Consider the following 19,624-nt stretch of genomic DNA (forward strand, 5'->3'; position numbering starts at 1 on the left):
TTCGCACAGGCCGTTCGCCTGTGGATGGTAGGCAGTGGTGCGATGTAGCTTGACGCCAAGCCCGAGCCACAGCGTTCCAGAGCTCAGAAGAAAACTGCGGCCCACGATCAGACGAGATGTCCGCCGGTACCCCGAAACGGGCAACCCAAGCAGAGATGAATGCCCTGGCGACATCTGCGGAAGTGGTGGATGACAAAGGAACCGCCTCAGGCCATCTGGTGGTGCGGTCCACCATTGTAAGATGATGAGTAAACCCGTGCGAAGGTGGAAGTGGCCCCACCAGGTCCACATGCACATGATCAAACCTACGTTCCGGAACAGCGAAAGTGGCCAATGGAGCCTTGATGTGACGCTGCACCTTGGCCTTTTAGCAGACCACGCAGGTGTTGGCCCAGTCGCGGACATCCATGTGCATGCCCCGCCACACGAATTTCGACAACATCAGCCGTTGCGAGGCCTTCATGCCAGGGTGCGACAACCCGTGTATGGCGTCAAAAACTTTTCGGCGCCAGGCAACCAGCACGATAGGGCGAGGATCTCCTACGGAGATGTCGCAGAGTAACATAGTCCCCGCGGCATGGAATTTGACATCGGCCGCTTGGAGGCTAGAGGGGTTGGTTCTGTAAGATTGGACTTCCGGATCCGAGGCTTGATCTGCAGCCATGAGGGCATAGTCGATGCCGAGCTGGACTGCATGAACGGTCGCGCGGGAGAGGCAATCCGCCACCAGGCTGTCTTTACCGGACACATGCTGAATGTCAGTGGTGAATTCTGAGATAAACGTCAACTGACGTTGTTGCCGAGCTGACCACGGTTCGGCGGTCTTGGCCATAGCGAACGTTAGTGGCTTATGGTCCACAAAAGCCGTGAACGGACGGCCCTCTAGCAAGAACCGGAAATGGTGGATGGCCAGAAAAAGGGCCAGCAACTCCCGGTCGAACGTGCTGTACTTCCGTTCGTTTCGCCGTAGTTGACGGCTGAAAAACGCCAGTGGTTGCCACGTCCCATTCACCCACTGTTCCTGCACTGCGCCGATGGCGTAGTCTGATGCGTCGGTGGTAAGGGCAATGGTGGCACCTGGCAGCGGGTGCGCCAGCATGGTTGCATTGGCGAAGGTGCCTTTTGTGTCGACGAACGCCCAGTCCATGTCAACTGTCCAGCTAATCGAATCCTTGCCGGACTTGCCCTTGAGGGCCTCGTACAGGGGCTGCATGAGCAGAGCTGCATTAGGGACAAACCGGTGATAAAAATTTACCATCCCGAGGAACTCCTGCAGGGCCTTGACAGTCTGCGGGCGCGGGAAAGAAGTAACTGCCTTCACCTTCGTTTCCAGGGTAATTGCGCCGTCCGACGTGATGCGATGGCCTAAGAAATCAATCTGCTGCAGGCCGAACTGGCACTTGGCCGGGTTGATGATCAAGCCGTGTTGACCGAGGCGTCTAAAGAGGGTGCGTAAATGGCAGATGTGCTCCTCTTTATTAGGGCTGGCAATGAGGATGTCGTTGAGGTAGACGAATAGAAACTTTAGGTTCCGAAGCACGGAGTCCATCAAGCGCTGGAAAGCCTGTGCAGCGTTCTTCAATCCAAACGGCATCTGCAGAAATTCAAACAGGCCAAATGGGGTGATGACTGCAGTTTTCGGGACGTCTTGCGGGTGCACGGGGACCTGGTGGTAGCCACGGACAAGGTCGACTTTTGAAAAAATGGTATTTCCCGCCAAATGTGCAGAGAAATCCTGAATGAGAGGGATCGGGTACCGATCAGGAGTAGTGGCGTCGTTCAGGCGTGGGTAGTCGCTGCAAGGCTGCCATCCGCCGCCAGGTTTCGGAACAATGCGGAGAGGCGTAGACCAGGGACTATTCGGCCGGCGAATAATCCCTAGCCGCTACATCGTGTCGAACTCCGCTTTCGCAGCCGCGAGCTTGCCAGGTTCGAAGCGCCGGGCCCGTGCGTAGACCGGGGAGCCAGTAGTGGTGATGTGATGTTCGACACCATGTTTCGTGGCCGTGGAAGAGAAAGTGGGTCTGGTCAGGTCTGGGAAATCTCCGAGGAGGCGAGTGAAGTCATCCGGAGGTGGGAACGCACAGGAGACAGTGCGTGACACGGCGTTACCGCGGTGGCACGGGATGGAGTGAAAAGTGACCGCATTGATCAACCGGCGGTGCCTTACATCCACCAGGAGGCCGTTTGCTCACAAAAAATCCGCCCCGAGGATGGCTTGAGAGACTTTGGCCGTGATGAAATCCCAGTAAAACCGCTGGCCACCAAAGCACACCTGGACCCGCCGTCTTCCGAAGGTCCGAATGGCCCCGCCATTAGCCGGCTCGAGGGAGAGGCCGTGCCCCCTGGCTTGTATATCAAGATTTGACGTGGGTAGGATGCTACACTGCGCCCCAGTGTCGCAGAGGAAACGTCGACCAGATAGGGAGTCGGTGATGAAGAGGAGTTTTCCCGAATTACCGATTGCCATTGCAGCCGCGGGGCGCTCATTATAACTGGTCCTCTTTCGACAGGGTAGCTGTTGTTTTTTTTTTTGTTGAGCGAAAAGCTGCAGGGAGGGCGGCAGCATCTTGCTTTCGCGCCAAAACGGGCATGGTAGAAGCACAACCCCGCAGGTTGAGGGGCTGGAGCAGCGTCTGTGGGGGATGGGCGCCTCATGGCAGCGCAGTACTGCTGTGTCACCGCGAAAATCTTGTCCGCTTCGGCAGCCAGCTCTGCACAGTCTGTGACTTCCGACCTGGCTAGGGCAGCCTGAACTTGCTCCAGTAGCTGGCTGAGGAATAGCTCCCTGAAGAGGAAGCATTCCGGTTCGGAGCCCAGGAGCGTGAGCATTTGGCTCATGAGTTCGGACGGCTTGGAGTCACCGAGGCCGGGCATAGCGAGCAGCCGGTGGGCGCGCTCCGACTTATTGAGCCCGAAGACCTGTAACAACCGCGCCTTTATCGTTTCATACTTGTGATCTTCTGGTGGATTACCAAGCAGGCTGACGATCCGCGAGGCTGTGGCGCTGTCGAGGGCGGAGACCACGTAATAGTAACGGGTCTGATCCGCAACGATGTTCCTGATTGCGAACTGGGCTTCAGCCTGGATGAACCACGCGGATGGCTGTTGCTCCCAGAACTGTGGTAGCTTCAAAGCAACGGCGTTCGTTTCCATGTTCAATAACTTCCGCGAAAACCCTTCGCAAAAGTCGGGGTCACCAATGTAGGAATGTCTAGTTCCTATCAAAAGACTGAGGTCCACTCAGGCAATCAAATAAACGAGGTTTAATGAAAACTAACAGAGTTTAACGGATAATTACAGGAGAACATTGAATATAGGTCTAGTTAGTTCAGAGGCTCCACGAGGACTGCTTGGGCGGTCTCGTGGCTGACGTCATGACAGCATCACGTTTTTCCCGCCGGTGGGGGATCACGTGATGAACGGTGTGACGTCATCGCGTTTACCCGCGCTATTAAAGTGATCGCGCTCTGTACATGTAAACAGTGAAAACAAAGATACAGACTCAGGCTGTAGCTAACATATTATTAAAGGGAATTATATACAATTGATCGGAGTCCCTTAGTGGCTCCGCCACGATGTACTTTATTAAATGTTTAACTTAACGAGTTAAACTAATTAATATAACTATAAATAGCCGCTGAATAAAGACTTTAACTAATTAAATAAATAAAATAAGGTTAGACCAAGACATGGTAGAGCAGGTTGTGTGTCTGGACTGCAGTATGTGGGAGTTTGTGGACAGCGAGACTGTCCCAAGTGAACACGTCTGCAGGAGATGTCTCCATCTCGATTCTCTCCGGCTCAGAGTCATTGAGCTGGAGTGTGAGTTGGAGACACTCCGACACATAAGGGAGGGGAGGGGTATCTGGACAGTTTGCTCCAGACTTCGGTCACACCTCGTAGGGAGGTGGGGTTGGGGTGACCGATGGTGTGCAGAGTAAGGGGAACCCAGGTAAGAAACGAAATGAGGATCTACAGAAACTGATCCTATCCAACAGGTACTATGTACTTGCTACCTGTGAGGATAAGGATAAAGACTGTTGGAAGGACAGCCAGAATGCGGACCATGGCACTTTGGAGCAGGAGGCTGTCTAAAGGGGGGAGGAGGAGGAGAGGAGGAAGTGTAATGTGGTAGTTGTAGGGGGTTATATAATTAGAGGGACAGATAGCATCCTTTGTAAGCAAGATCGAGAGTCCCACATGATGTGTTGCCTACCTGGTGCCAGGGTAAGGGACATCTCAAACCGGCTTGAAAGGATATTGGAAAGGGAGGGGGAGGATCCAGTCATTGTGGTCCAACAACATAGGGAAGAGTAGGCAAGAGGTCATGTATGGGGAGTGCCAGAAACTAGAGGCTAAATTAAAGAACAGAACCTCAAGGGTTATAATCTCTGGATTATTACTTGAGCCATGTGCAAATTGGCGTAGAGATAAGCTGATTATGGAAGTAAACACATGGCTAAAGGAGTGGTGTGGGAAAGAGGGGCTCCATTTCTTGGGGCACTGGCACCAGTATTGGGACAGGAAGGAACTGTACCATTGGGACAGGCTTCACCTGAACTGGTCTAGGACCAGGATCCCAGCGGAAAGGATAAATAGGGCGGTCACAAGGACTTTAAACTCAAATAGGGGGGAGGGCTCAGGGGGAAATTGCAGTACAAATAGCAGTTCAAAAACAAACAAAAGTGAAGAGAGTAGAGTAGCAGTCAGAAATTGTGCTTTAGGCACAACAGGCAAGGGGAAAACTAAAAGATGTAAAGCGATTAAACCAGGAGAGAGAAATAAGAAATATGTGAGTAAAACATTAGAGCTGAAGGACAGGCTAGGGGTTGTGGCCCAAATAAGCGTTCTTTATACAAATGCACGGAGTATAAGGAATAAATTGAATGAACTGCAGGCGCAAATTCAAATTGAAGGGTATGACATGGCTACAGGAGTCAGGACTGGGAACTAAATATACCAGGTTATAAGATCGACAGGACAAATAGGGAAAATGGCAGAGGGGGAGGAGTAGCCTTTGTGATTAAGGATGAAATCACTTCAATGATAAGAGAGGATTCAAAGAGAGGTAAGCAGGCAGTGGAGACCTTATGGGTTGAATTAAGAAATAGGAAAGTATCTAAGACTGTAGTGGGAGTTGTGTATAGGCCCCCTGGTAGCAGCTCTGAAGTGCTAGATTGTATAAACGCAGAGATTAGATAAGTATGTAGCAGAGGTAGGGTGGCTTTAATGGGGGATTTTAACTTTCACATAGATTGGGAAAAGCAGATTAGCACCTGTCAGAAAGGTAGTGAATTTCTTGAGTGTGTCCAGGATAGCTTTCTACAATAATATGTCCTCGAGGCAACAAGGGGGCAAGCCATATTAGATTTAGTAATGAGTAATGAGCCAGATTTAATTAATAGCCTAACTGTGCGCGAACACTTATCCAATAGCGATCATAACATGATCAAGTTCAACGTAGCGTTTGAAAGGGGGAAATGTGAAACAGCTACAAAGATTCTAGACTTATGTAAGGACGACTTCAACGGGATGAGGCAGAGACTGTCCACAGTAAACTGGGCAAGTCTGTTAATAGGTAATACGACACAAGAACAGTGGGAGATGTTTAAAAAAGAATTTAATGTGATACAGAACCAGTTTATACCCCTGAGGAGCTCTACTTGCCAAAAATACAGCCATGGGCAACTAAACAGCATAAAACTAAAGGAAAGGGCAGACAAAAAGACAAAAATAGCACAGGTCCTGGTGAATGGGAAAGATACAAAGAACAGCAAAGGGTCACAAAACAGATAGTAAGAGCTAGAAAAAGGGAGTATGAAAAGAAACTTGCAAGGGATATCAAAAATCAATGCAAAGAATTTTAGTTACATTAGGGAAAAAAGGGTGGTCAGGAGCAATGTTGGCCCTTTTAAAACTGAAAGTGGTGATATCGTCAATGACAATGGGGAACTGATGGACGTGTTGAATATTTACTTTGCGTCAGTATTTACAATAGAAGATCCCATGTCGGAAATCCCAAAGAAACTAATATTGAATCGGGGACAGGGACTCAATAAAATTAATGTAAATAAAATAACAGTAATGAAGAAAATAATGGCACTAAAGAGTGACAAATCCCCAGAGCCAGGTGGTTTCCATCCCAGGATTTTAAAGAAAGTAGGTGAGAACATTGTAGATGCCCGAATTATAATCTTCCAAAGTTCTCTGGATTCAAGAACCGTCCCTTTAGATGGAAAATTGCACATGTCACTCCACTTTTTAAGAATGGCGAAAGAGGGAAACCAGGGAATTATAGACCAGTTAACCTAACATCTGTTGTCGGGAAATTGCTTGAGTCTATAATTAAGGAGAGGGTGACTGAACACCTCGAAGATTTTCAGTTGATCAGAGAGAGCCAACATGGATTTGTGAAAGGTAGGTCATGCCTGACAAACCTGACTGAATTTTTTGAAGAGGTGACTAAAGTAGTGGACAGGGGAGTGTCTATGGATGTTATTTATATGAACTTCCAGAGGTAGTTGTTAAAATCCCACATAAGAGACTGGATGCACCATAGGGGCAGGTGGTGGTGACAGGAATTGCCGAGAACTGACTTTAACCTTGGAAATCACTCGGTGTAAATAACTCACCACAGTTTTGTGATGGGCCTTGAGGAAAAAAGAGAAATCTGCAGTGGGCATCTAATGAGCAGGACCAGTGTACGTTTGACTCTTCTAATTAACCTGCAGCTGACTGCAAGCAATTACTTTGTGACTCTTAATGGATGGGACTGGATACTGAGTGGGAGTGGGGTTGGTTTAATTCCACCCTGTCTACACCAATATAACATCCAGACAGCCATAACCAGCCCAACATGTCTGCAAACATTATGTTCCAATTAGCCCACCAGAGCCCACCATTCATAGCCAACCAGAATGCTAATCATTAAAGAGTTAAAACCAAAGACTGATGATCAGCGTGCAAAAGAGCAATTCACATTTATATAGCACCTTTAATGACCTCAGGACATCCCAAAAGTGCTTCACAGCCAATGAAGTACTTTTGAAGTGTAGTTATCATTGTAATGTAGACAAATACAACAGCCACTGTGCACATAGCAAGATCCCACAAGCAGCGATGAAATTAATGACCAGATAACTTGTTTTAGTGATTTTAGCTGAGGGATAATAATATTACATAGATACATAGAAGATAGGAGCAGGAGTAGGCCATTCGGCCCTTCGAGCCTGCTCCGCCATTCAATGAGATCATGGCTGATCATCCAAATTCAGTACCCGGTCCCTGCCTTCTCCCCATATCCCTTGATCCCTTTAGCCTCAAGAAATATATCCAACTCTTTCTTGAATATACTTAATGAACTGGCCTCCACCGCCCTCTGTGGCAGAGAATTCCACAGGTTCACCACTCTCTGGGTGAAGAAATTCCTCCTCATTTCAGTCCTAAATGGCTTACCCTTTATCCTTAGACTATGACCCCTGGTTCTGGACTCCCCGGCCATCAGAAACATCCTTCCTGCATCTAGTCTGTCCAGGCCTGACAGAATTTTATAGGTTTCGATGAGATCCCCTCTCAATCTTCTAAACTCCAGTGAGTATAAGCCCAATCGACCCAATCTCTCCTCATACGTCATTCCTGCCATCCCAGGTATCAGCCTGGTGAATCTTCGCTGCACTCCTTCCATGGCAAGAACATCCTTCCTCAGGTAAGGCGACCAAAACTGCACACAATACTCAAGGTGTGGTCTCACCGAGGCCCTGTACAACTGTAGCAAGACATCCTTGTTCTTGTACTCGAACCCTCTTGCTACGCAGGCCAACATACCATTTGCCTTCTTAACCGTCTGCTGCACCTACATGCTTACCTTCAACGACTGGTGTACAAGAACACCCAGGTCTCTGCACTTCCCCTTCTCCCAAACTATTACCATTCAAATAATAATCTGCCTTCCTGTTTTTGCCACCAAAGTGGATAACCTCACATTTATCCACATTATAGTGCATTTGCCATGTTTCTGCCCAATCACCCAACCTGTCCAAATCGTGCTGGAGTTTCACGACATCCTCCTCACAGCATACCCTCCCCCCCCAGCTTTGTGTCATCTGCAAATTTGGAGATATTACATCCAATTCCCTCGTTCAGATCATTAATATATATTGTGAACAGCTGGGGTCCTAGGACCGATCCTTGCAGTACCCCACTAGTCACTGCCTGCCACTCGGAAAACGACCCGTTTATTCCAACTCTTTGCTTTCTGTCCGCCAACCAGTTCTCTATCCAAGTCAATACCTTGCCCCCAATCCCATGTGCCTTAATTTTGCACGCTAATCTCTTATGCGGGACCTTATCGAAAGCCTTTTGAAAGTCCAAATACACCACATCCACTGGTTCTCCCTTATCTATTTTACCAGTTACATCCTCAAAAAATTCCAGTAGATTAGCCAAGCATGATTTACCTTTTGTAAATCCATGTTGACTTTGTCCGATCCAGTCACTGCTTTCCAAGTGCTCTGCTATTACATCTTTTATAATGGACTCTAGCATTTTCCCCACTACCGATGTCAAGCTTACATATTCCCCGCCTTTTCTCTACCACCTTTTTTGAAGATACCGGAATAACTCCCCTGCTCTTCCTCAATGAATTAATGTTACATAGAATTACACAGAATTTACAGCATAGAAACTGGTCATTCGGCCCAACTGGTCTTTGCCAGTGTTTATGCACCACACGAGCCTCCTCCCATCCTACTTCATCTAATTCTATCAGCATATCCTTCTATTTCTTTCTTGCTCATGTATTTAACTAGCCTCCCCTTAATGTATGCTTATGGAGGGAGTCACAGCACACAGGGAGGTTCTCTTCCCTTCCCATGGGCGGAAGAGGCCTCCCCAGGAGATCAACACAGCCTGGTTGAACATTGCATAGGAGGACACAAGCAGGGATGTCATTAGGAGGACCAGGCTGCAGTGGTGCAAACCTTTCAATGATCTCAGTAGATCACGAAACATTACTGCAAAGCCACACTCAACCTTATCCTGCTGTGCCACTCATCACATCCCCATCACTCTACCTACCCTACTCTACTTCTGCACATCCTTACTCACACCAACTTAGCTTGCACCTCCACCCAGCCCTCTCTATCTACATTATCACTTCCCCATCTCACTAGCCACCCCTCACACTCACCCTCACCCTAGTCCAATCATACCAACTAACAACACACAAGAGTAGACACTTAGGTGTTTTAACCAATGTTCATGTGAAGTTTCTGTTAATGTGGTGTCAAACATTGAAATCTTTATTTTCAACACTTTGCGTTCTTGGACAGATTTGTGTGCACCTTTGGAAGTGGCTTAGTGAGTTGCAGTGAATGGTGAGACATAACGGTATCCCTCGCAATGGTGATGAGTGTGAAAGGAATGGCTTGGGCATTGTAGGGATGCTTTATGATGTTGATGTGGGGTGGTGCCAACCTGGCACATCATGTGGCAGCCAGGGTGTGCAGCATCAAGTGAAGTAAATCTGGTTATGGTGAGGCCATCCTTGGTGTCCCGGGCAGCAATGTGGTCGGGTGCTGATGCCCTGTGTCCTGTGCAGCATCAGTTGGTTGGGCAGAAGGTTGGTGTTATTGTTGTTGCTGCTGGTGTGCCCAGTGATGCTGGTGTTGGGGCTGATCGTGGTGGGATTCTGAGGACCAAGCTGAGATTTTTTCAAGGGCGCCGATGCTGATGGAATAGATGGCAGGTGAGGTTGAGATGACAGAAGCGATCTGTCAATGGTGAGAGACTTGTTCCAATGAGGTGACACTGGATAGAGAGTTTGCTCCAAACACTTGCTAGCTGCATAAAGCTCAATCTGTCTTCCAAATGCAGTAAGCAAGAACCTGGAAAGTGAAGACCTATGAAATTGGAGCTTTTATAGACGATTTGTAGCTGTCAAGTTAGTAAATCATCTCATGCTGACAACATTCGACCTCCTTATCTGACGTGATCCCCGAGCAGCGGGGAGGCTGTTGGCAAACTCTAAAAATCCAAAGGTAAGCTTAAAATAAGACTTAATTGCCTTTTAACAATGCATTTAATGATCTAAATTGTCTCCGCCGCCGCTTGGTGTTGGGTCTGTTCAGCACTGACAGGCCCGACATCTGGGAGACTCACGTGGAGGCAGCTTGACAGTGGGCTCCTGACCCACTGTCAATCTTATCTATTTTGACAGCTGACCCGCCTCCGATCCCGCCCTCTCAGTGCCAGTAAAATTCTGGCCTATAGTTCAATGTACTAAAGCAAAAAAATCACTAAGTTTTGTAAACAAACCAAAATTAAATCAGCAAACAAATCTCTAGAGAACATTTTATAAGGCAGTTGAACTTGGCATAGAGTTCATCTCTGGTTAGCCAACACTTATGCCCCTTTATTTATTGACATCAAATCACATGACTGAACTACTGCACGCAATAGAAGACCCCTATCAAATTATACAATGCAAACTCGCACTTATATTCAGTAAAGGTTTTCATTTACAAATTGGGGGGGGGGGGGGGGGGGTTACGTTTTTACAACATGCTGAATTTTGAGTGTATGGCAAAACTTGCAGGGCTATGAAGAGAGAATGAGACTAATTGGATAGCTCTTTCAAAGAGCCAGCACAGGCATGATGGATTGAATGGCCTTCTGTGTTTTATGATGCTATAAACTCTAAGACATTTATTTTTTAAAGGAGTTAGTTTGTAGAAATATATTTTAAAGCTAAATATTTAAATCTATTATTATCTGGGGTAATATAGCACATGCAGAGCTGATAAACTTGATAAAAAATGAAGAGTTGGGAGCCCCTTAATAGTTATGGGAATTTATCCAGTGGGTACTAAGCCATACAAACCACGGCGTTCCCATGTTTGGTCTCTATTCTGTGCTGATTTTAGCTGGGGCGATAGTGACAATTGCTTTCAGCTCCCCAGGTCTTTCTTTTATTATTATTAATTCTCGAGATATGGGCATCGTTGCCAAGGCCGGCATTTATTGCCCACCCCACTTGCCCTTGGGGAAAGTGGTGGCGGGCCTCCTTATTGAACCGCTGCACTCCCGTTAGTGAGTGGAAAACTGGCTGGGGTTGCTGCTCCGATCACTATCCACTGATGGAAGTGCACCTGCATGGAGCTCAGCAAGGAGTAGATGCCTTCAGGAGAGAAAGATGGAGAAGATATGGTGGAGAAAATTAGAGCTAAAATAAGAAAAAATAACCACCGTCACTATCCATTAAAAAAAAATCAGTTGCAAAGACTGTATTTGAGCTTGAACGATGAGAGTTGAGGGGATGTGGTGTTGATTAATACCCTCAGGAACTGAGCCACTGAGTGAGATAGCTGGGGTTCCAACTGTATTTCCCCCCGGTGGCATCTTGAGCACTTCAACAGAAGTGTTTATTTTACAAGCAGTCTTTTGTGGTCGTGAATTTCAAACTAATGGGCCCGGTTTTATTTTACTGCCGAAGTGGGACACCCCTCAATTCATTTTGGAGCTGACATTCCTTTGAAATCTTGTAGTTTGCTCACAGGCGGTTGCACTGGCAATTGAGCATAAGAACATAAGAACATAAGAAATAGGAGCAGGAGTAGGCCAATCGGCCCCTCGAGCCTGCTCCACCATTCAATAAGATCATGGCTGATCTGATCCTAACCTCAAATCTTCTATCACTCTGCATCCACCCATGTGATCTCCCGGGAGAGGCGAAAAACCAGATAAAGACCCAATGGCCAATTTGGGAGAAAAAAATCTGGGAAATTCCTCTCCGACCCATCTAGGCGATCGAAATTCTTCCAGGAGATCACTCTGTCCCTATATTTTCTACAGTACTTACCTTCTGTAAAGGCGATCTCCACCCCAGCCAGGAACAGGAATAAAACCATCTCCTGAAATCTAACACAGATTTAGAACACAGTAGGAGCAGAACCAGGCTACACGGCCCCTGGGCCCACTCCACTACCCACAGGGCCATGACCATTCCGAACCTAGACTCATGTCCAATTTCCTGCCCGCTCCCCGTAACCCTTAATTCCCTTTACTTCTAGGAAACTATCTATTTCTGTTTTAAATTTATTTAATGATGTAGCTTCCACAGCTTTCTGGGGCAGCAAATTCCACAAACCTACCACCCTCTGAGTGAAGAAGTTTCTCCTCATCTCAGTTTTGAAAGAGCAGCCCCTTATTTTAAGATTATGCCCCCTAGTTCTAGTTTCACCCATCATTGGGAACATCCTCACCGCATCCACCCGATCAAGCCCCTTCACAATCTTATATGTTTCAATAAGATCGCCTCTCATTCTTCTGAACTCCAATGAGTAGAGTCCCAATCTACTCAACCTCTCCTCATATGACCACCCCCTCATCCCCGGGATTAACCGAGTGAACCTTCTTTGTACTGACTCGAGAGCAAGTATGTCTTTTCTTAAGTATGGACACCAAAACTGTATGCAGTATTCCAGGTGCGGTCTCACCAATACCTTGTACAACTGCAGCAATACCTCCCTGTTTTTATATTCCATCCCCCTAGCAATAAAAGCCAACATTCCATTGGCCTTCTTGATCACTTGCTGCACCTGCATACTAACTTTTTGAGTTTCGTGCACCAGGACCCCCAGATCCCTTTGTACTACAGTACTTTCCAGTTTCTTGCCATTAAGATAATAACTTGCTCTATGATTTTTCCTGCCAAAGTGCATAACCTCACACTTTCCAGTATTGTATTCCATCTGCCAAATCTCTGCCCACTTACTTAGCCTGTCTATGTCCCTTTGCAGGTTTTTTATGTCCTCCTCACTCACTACTTTCCGTCCCATCTTTGTATCATCTGCAAACTTTGATATGTTACACTCGGTCCCCTCCTCCAAATCGTTAATATAGATTGTAAAGAGTTGGGGACCCAGCACTGACCCCTGCGGAACACCACTAGTTACTGGTTGCCAATCTGAGAACGAACCATTTATCCCAACTCTCTGCTTTCTGTTAGAGAGCCAATCCTCCACCCACGCCAGAATATTACCCCCAATCCCGTGATTTTTTATCTTGAGCAATAATCTTTTGTGTGGCACCTTGTCAAATGCCTTTTGGAAGTCTAAATACACTACGTCCACTGGTTCCCCTTTATCCACCCTGTATGTTACTTCCTCAAAAAACTCAAGCAAATTTGTCAAACATGACTTCCCCTTCATGAAACCATGCTGAGTTTGTCCTATTATGTTTATCCAAATGTCCCGTTACTGTCTCCGTAATAATGGACTCTAACATTTTACCAACCACAGATGTTAGGCTAACAGGTCTATAGTTTCCAGCCTTCTGCCTACTACCCTTTTTAAATAAGGGTGTTACATTAGCAGTTTTCCAATCTGCCGGGACCTTTGCTGAGTCCAGTGAGTTTCGGAAAATTATTACCAATGCATCCACAATCCCTACCGCTACTTCCCTCAAGACCCTAGGATGCAAGCCATCAGGTCCAGGGGATTTATCCGCCTTGAGTCCCATTATTTTACCAAGTACCACTTCCTTAGTGATTTTAATCGTATTTAGTTCCTCCCCCCCTAGAGCCCCCTGTTTGTCCAGTGTTGGGATATTCTTAGTGTCCTCTACTGTAAAGACTGATACAAAATAATTGTTCAGTGTTTTTGCCATCTCCATGTTTCCCACCATTAATTTCCCGGTCTCATCCTCTAAGGGACCAACATTTACTTTAGCCACCCTTTTTCTTTTTATATAACTATAGAAACTTTTACTGTCTGTTTTTATATTTTTTGCTAATTTACTTTCATAATCTATCTTCCCTTTCTTAATCAATCTTTTAGTTATTTTTTGCTGTCTTTTAAAGACTTCCCAATCTTCTATCCTCCCACTAGATTTGGCTACCTTATATGCCCTTGTTTTTAGTCGGATACTATCCTTAATCACTTTACTTAGCCACGGATGGCTATCTTTTCTTTTACACTCTTTTTTCCTCAGTGGAATATATATTTTTTGGAAGTTGTAAAATAACTCCTTAAATGTACACCACTGATCATGTACCGTCTTACCCTTTAATCTATTTTCCCAGTCCACTCTAATTAATTCCGCTCTCATACCTTCATAGTCTCCTTTATTCAAGCTCAGCACGCTTGTTTGAGATCCAACCTTCTCACCCTCTAATTGAATATGGAACTCAACCATGTTATGGTCACTCATTCCAAGGGGATCCTTTACTAGGACATTTTTAATTAATCCTGTCTCATTACACAGGACCAAATCTAAGGTTGCTTGCCCCCTGGTCGGTTCAGTTACATACTGCTCAAGAAACCCATCCCTAATACACTCAATGAACTCATCCTCAAGGCTGCTCTGCCCAATTTGATTTGTCCAGTTAATATGATAATTAAAATCCCCCATAATTATAGCTGTTCCCTTATTACAAGCCTCAACTTTTTCCTGATTAATACTCCGTCCAACAGAGTTGCAACTGTTCGGAGGCCTATAGACTACACCCACTAGTGTTTTTTCCCCTTATTATTCCTTATCTCCACCCAAACTGTTTCACTATCCTGCTCCTTTGACCCAATATCATTTCTCTGTATTATAGTGATTCCTTCCTTTATTAACATAGCCACCCCACCTCCTCTCCCTTCCTGCCTGTCCTTCCTGATTGTTAAATAACCTGGTATGTTTAATTCCCAGTCATGGTCACCCTGCAGCCATGTTTCTGTAATGGCCACAAGATCATACCCATATGTCGTTATTTGTGCCATTAACTCATTCATTTTGTTACGAATGCTACGTGCATTCAGATAAAGAACTTTCAAATATGTTTTGTAACACTTAGTTCCTGTTTTTTCCCTTTTTAGTACTTTACTTTTTACTCCATACCTTCTGTCCCTTCCTGACACATTCTGTTTTTTAATTCCCCCACTGCTACCTAAGTCTATGACCTTCTCTGTTGTCATTTCTATTATTTGCTCTCTAGAAACCGCCCCCCCACTAATTAGTTTAAAGCCCTCTCTACAGCCCTAGTTATATGATTCGCCAGGACTCTAGTCCCAGCACTGGCCAACTCAATACACAACAATCTTAGTTAAAATGGAGAAATGATCATTACATTTGCTGTAAAGTTAACTTTGTTTCTCTCTCCACAGATGCTATCTGACCTGCTGAGTATTTCCAGCAGTTTCAGTTTATATTACTTCTGCTGTGCTGGATCTGTTTTATGTGACCTTACTCCATCCAACTTATTTTCCTTTAGATCTGTGAGTTCATACAACCATTATTAGAAGGTTTGAGCAGCCTATTGCCATTAAAATTTCAAGCTGCACTGTCAGCTGTAGTACATACTGGAAAAAACATGCGCTTGTTTTTTTTTAAATCGCCTGTTGCTTCTCAGCTTCAGTGATTTAAAAGCTAAATTTACCAAACTGAAAGCTTGCAAGGAACAAACCAGCTCTCTTTCGTGTGACTACCCGAGACCTGTTTCTTGGCATTACAATGTGTTTTCCCTGAATGATCAGGTTGGACGTGTTAAAATTTCCAAGAACCTTCATCAGTAAAAGCAGAGCGAGTCTAAACCAGTTCAGTCTGCTTACATCACCTGCTGCTGAGTGATCACACAATTCAACGTCTGCAAATGAGTACATCTGAGGTAGATGTGAGTTCACTGTAAACACTCAGCCTAAAGACTGACTCGGTTAATTATTATTGTTTCCACTGCCGTATTTAGGAGATGATTTGAATGCGCGGTTATAAAGCACCTGTGGAAATGTACACCAGCAAGAGACAACAGGGACGATTTAAACTTGAGGCACACAACAGCGGCTGAAGTCTTCCGGCCGCTTGCCCGTTGCTGACAGCGTGAGGCCTGAGCCATTTTGAGCCCCTGCTGGCTCCACAAAATTTTTCCCATCCATACCAGACCCTCGGTGACCTCGCCTCACCCAGGATTACCTCATCCCCTTTAATAAGAAACTTTGTGCTTGGCTACGCAAAGGAGCCGGATATCCCCCTCCTCAGGTTGACAAACTGTCCTTTAGCACTGGCAGCTTGCTGTGCATATTAGAGAGAGGCCAGACCATGAATATGGAATAAGCCTCCCAACTATGTCATCAGACAGAAGGAATAAGCGTCCAGCCCACTGCCCGTCAAATGACAGTGCCCTGATTTTGTTTCATGTTCTATGAACTCAAGAAAATGCAGACAGACATTTTATATATATACACACACACACACACACAGGTCAGAGTGAGAGAGACAGGGGTCATAGAGAGAGAGAAAGAGGGGAGAGTGTCTTTCTTCATTTAATGTTAATTCAATTTTCAAAAAAAAAGTTGCATTTTGAAGCCCACTAATTATCTTAGCAGTGATTTGCTGATAATTAGGAAAAAGGTCATTGCCAATTTCTTACACCTATGAGACAAGATTCTAATTTCTAACACAATTTAAACAGTGGGGGGAGGGAGAGACAAAGGCCCAGAAATTTAGGCTGGGTGCGCAGTGAGTGCTGCGTACATTCTCTGTGCCTGAATGGTGAGGCCCGAGGCACCCTAGATACTGGGCCTCGGGCCTTATGATGGAGTCAGTGCGATGATTTGAGCCCACCGGCAGAGTGCAAGATTGGGCCACTGCTAGCATCATAACAGCCCTCGGGTAAGTGGGTTTTAAAAAACAAATTGAATTTAAAAAACATATAAAGCCTTTGAGGGAAACAGATAGAAAGGGAGGGTAGGAAGGAAGAAGTGAAGGGAAGTTGTTTAGGGCGAGAGGACCCCAGGAGTCTTAACATCCATCCTTGGATAGGCAAGTAGGAATGGGGAGAGGGACTGTGAGTGGAGCTTAAGGGTGAGGTGAGTGACAGTGGAGCATGAGGGAGAGGAGGATATAGGGGTTGAGCAAGTAGGCAGGGGAAGAGGTAAGAGTAATGATAGGAGTGTGGGGTGGCAAGATAGGGAAAGGGTAGTGGAAAGGTGAAGGGATGAGAACACAATGGGATCAAGGGGTTTGGCGGAACATATGAGTGGTATGGGGAAGTGCTGGGAAGAGTCACCAAGGGCTACATTTCCACCACAACCCTCATTCTCACATGCTGCCTGCAGCTGTTGATGGCTCCTTTCCCTGCTACACAATGCCAGACCATGTCCCACCTTCCGACTGAAAGGAGAGAAAATAAAAAGACAGACAGGACAAACAATAGGAAGAGTTATGGGGAAAGCAGCAGGAGAGGAGAGACAGAGGGAAACAGCAACTTGAGGGCAGCAGAGACAGGTAAGAGAGTGACTATATTCATCAACTTACTGTATGCAATGCTACAGGAGATATCATACAGATAGTTAAAATATATATAAAAATATAGGAAGGATTTCAGGACTTTGTTCTCACAGTTCATCTGAACCCTTCAGTGAGATTGCTGCCTTGCAGTATATACTATTCCAATGAAAGTATTATATAATAAAGAAGTTATAATATTTCAACCAATAAAATTCTGGAACCCCCACTCCCAAGCATCTTACTTTGACTGTTCTAAAATTGGCAGCATCATCCACCCCATTCACTTTAGCTGAATCCAGGCCTAGGTAGTTGTATTGTTTGAAATCCCGTTCAAGCTTCAATCGTTCTGGAAGAGAAAAGTTAATATAATACAACATCAGTAAAATACCAACGTTTCAAAGCATTTACATTATCGCAGTGTTCTTTATTTGTTGTGTGGACATCGCACAGTCGACACCAGCTGATGGCAGTGTCACAAATTTTGGATTGCTTTATATACTGATTGGGTTTAGGGTCACTGGTCTCTTCTTTCAGCGGATCTGCTGTCCCTTATGAGAAGGAGTTTACCTTTACTGTCCAATATCTACTAATGCAGCAGTGTAACCTGGGGCTGTAATGGTGGAAACGCCTTGTTGTGTGAACTGGATACTGTAATGGATTCAGGGCTAGGGCAGAGTGGAACCTTGGGGGAAGTTTGGCTTAACTTGCAAGGGAAAGGGGGCAGAGGGGAAGCAGCTGAGGCAGCAGAATGGATGGTCTCAGTCTTAGTGATTATGAGCTCCTCACACTTGTTGAAGGTAGGGGTGGAGGGAGCAGGGGAGAGGGGTGATTGGTAAGGACATGATTGGTAATGATGAAAAGAAGGTGGGGGTTATTGTTGCTCTTCAGGACGATCCTGGAGTGGTGAGCAGCTTTGGTAGGGGAGAGCAAGGCCCAATAGCACTTGATGTGAGCCAGCCAGATCTGGCTATGGATGGTTAAACTAGTTGTGCGTCAGATATGCTCAGTCTGCGCCCCTTGGATCTGAGGGACGAAATTGGTCATCATACCAGGGGAAGAGAATAAAGGATTTACAGGGGACAAGGGCATCCAAGGTGGATATGAGGGACTGTTTAAACAGATCAACAGTTGCAAAAACAGGACCAAAGGCTAGGCAGTTGGGTTTTAGAAAGTGCACTTGTGATTTGGCAGGGGGTGGGGGGAAAAGAGTTGGAAGAAATTTTTGCTAGGGACAGACACAGAAGGAGGTGGGATTAGAAGTGGGTAGGGGAACGTGGGAGGTGACAGATACAAGGAACTGATCAGAGATGGCCTTGTCTGTGATAGTAACTATGGGAGTAGGGTGGGCACGGGAAATGGCAAGATCCAGGCGGTTACCGTAAGTAGTGGGCGGGAGAATTTATACGGAAGGAGACATTTAGGGAGGCAAGGTGGTCAGTGAATTCAGAGGAGGGCGACGACAGCGGAGATGAATATTGATATTACCGAGGATGAGGAGTCACTGTGTACAGAGGCTAAGGGAGAAAAGGATTGAGGATAAATCAGTGAGAAACTTGGGGCAGGATATGATAAGAATTAAGATCAATGTTAATATTCTTGTGCTTTCCAACCCCCACACAATCTCATGAATCTTTGTGTTTAACCATCGAGTGCTGATGATGGACCAGGGAATATGACCTAGACGAGTTACTTGAAACGAAGCATGCAAGGAAGCTGAATCAATATACAATCCTTGGTTAATGGCTGTATCTGTTCTGATGTCAAATCAGCCCCATATTATAAAAGGTTCAGGATCCTCTAAATCTGTTCCTCTGTTTAAATCACTGACATTCAGACCTTGATTTGCTTTGTTGCTGCAAAGGACAACAGGTTTTCAGTTGGGCGTTACTTCTTCTGCTTCTGCCAGTGACCACGCTGAGCCAGATGACAGTCAGAGCCGGCACGATCCCAGGGGATCAGGGGAGATCTCTCACTTTTGGGAGGCAGCAGGCCAGAGGTTTTTTGTGGACCCAAGAGAAGCATTCCTGTCCTCCTAGTCCTATTTTAAAAAAATCCTAGGATGTTTTCTGAATGGCTTCCAGTGATCCCTTTAAGGAGCTGGTTAGCCACTCAACGCCTGGCACAAATGGGCGGAGCATCGATGGCATATGCTCTGCCTATTTTACCTCAAAATTGTAGTTGGAGTCCTATGTACGTCATGGGATGCTGATTTACATATTACAAGGGATCTTCCACCTGAAACAGGCTCTAGTTGCCTCTTTCAGGGCCCCATCTAAGATGGTAGTGGCAGGAGTGCTATTTTTAGGCCATTACCACCTCATTTACACCAGTTGGAACATCTTAAAATTGGCCT

General features: G+C 45.9%; 1 protein-coding gene across 6 annotated transcripts in view; it reads right to left on the reverse strand.

Moving 5' to 3' along the window:
* The window catches only part of myo1b (myosin IB), a 397,467-nt gene that overhangs the window by 120,611 nt on the left and 257,232 nt on the right, over positions 1-19,624 (reverse strand). For all 6 annotated transcript variants that reach the window (XM_085985844.1, XM_085985845.1, XM_085985847.1 and 3 more), the window contains one exon: positions 17,514-17,617. In XM_085985844.1, the coding sequence (XP_085841970.1) occupies positions 17,514-17,617 (104 nt within the window). The remainder of the gene's footprint in view (positions 1-17,513; positions 17,618-19,624) is intronic.

This window comes from Somniosus microcephalus, chromosome 4 (genome assembly GCF_052327205.1).
Source record: "Somniosus microcephalus isolate GS21.2 chromosome 4, FLI_Smic_1.0, whole genome shotgun sequence".
NCBI lineage: Eukaryota > Metazoa > Chordata > Chondrichthyes > Squaliformes > Somniosidae > Somniosus > Somniosus microcephalus.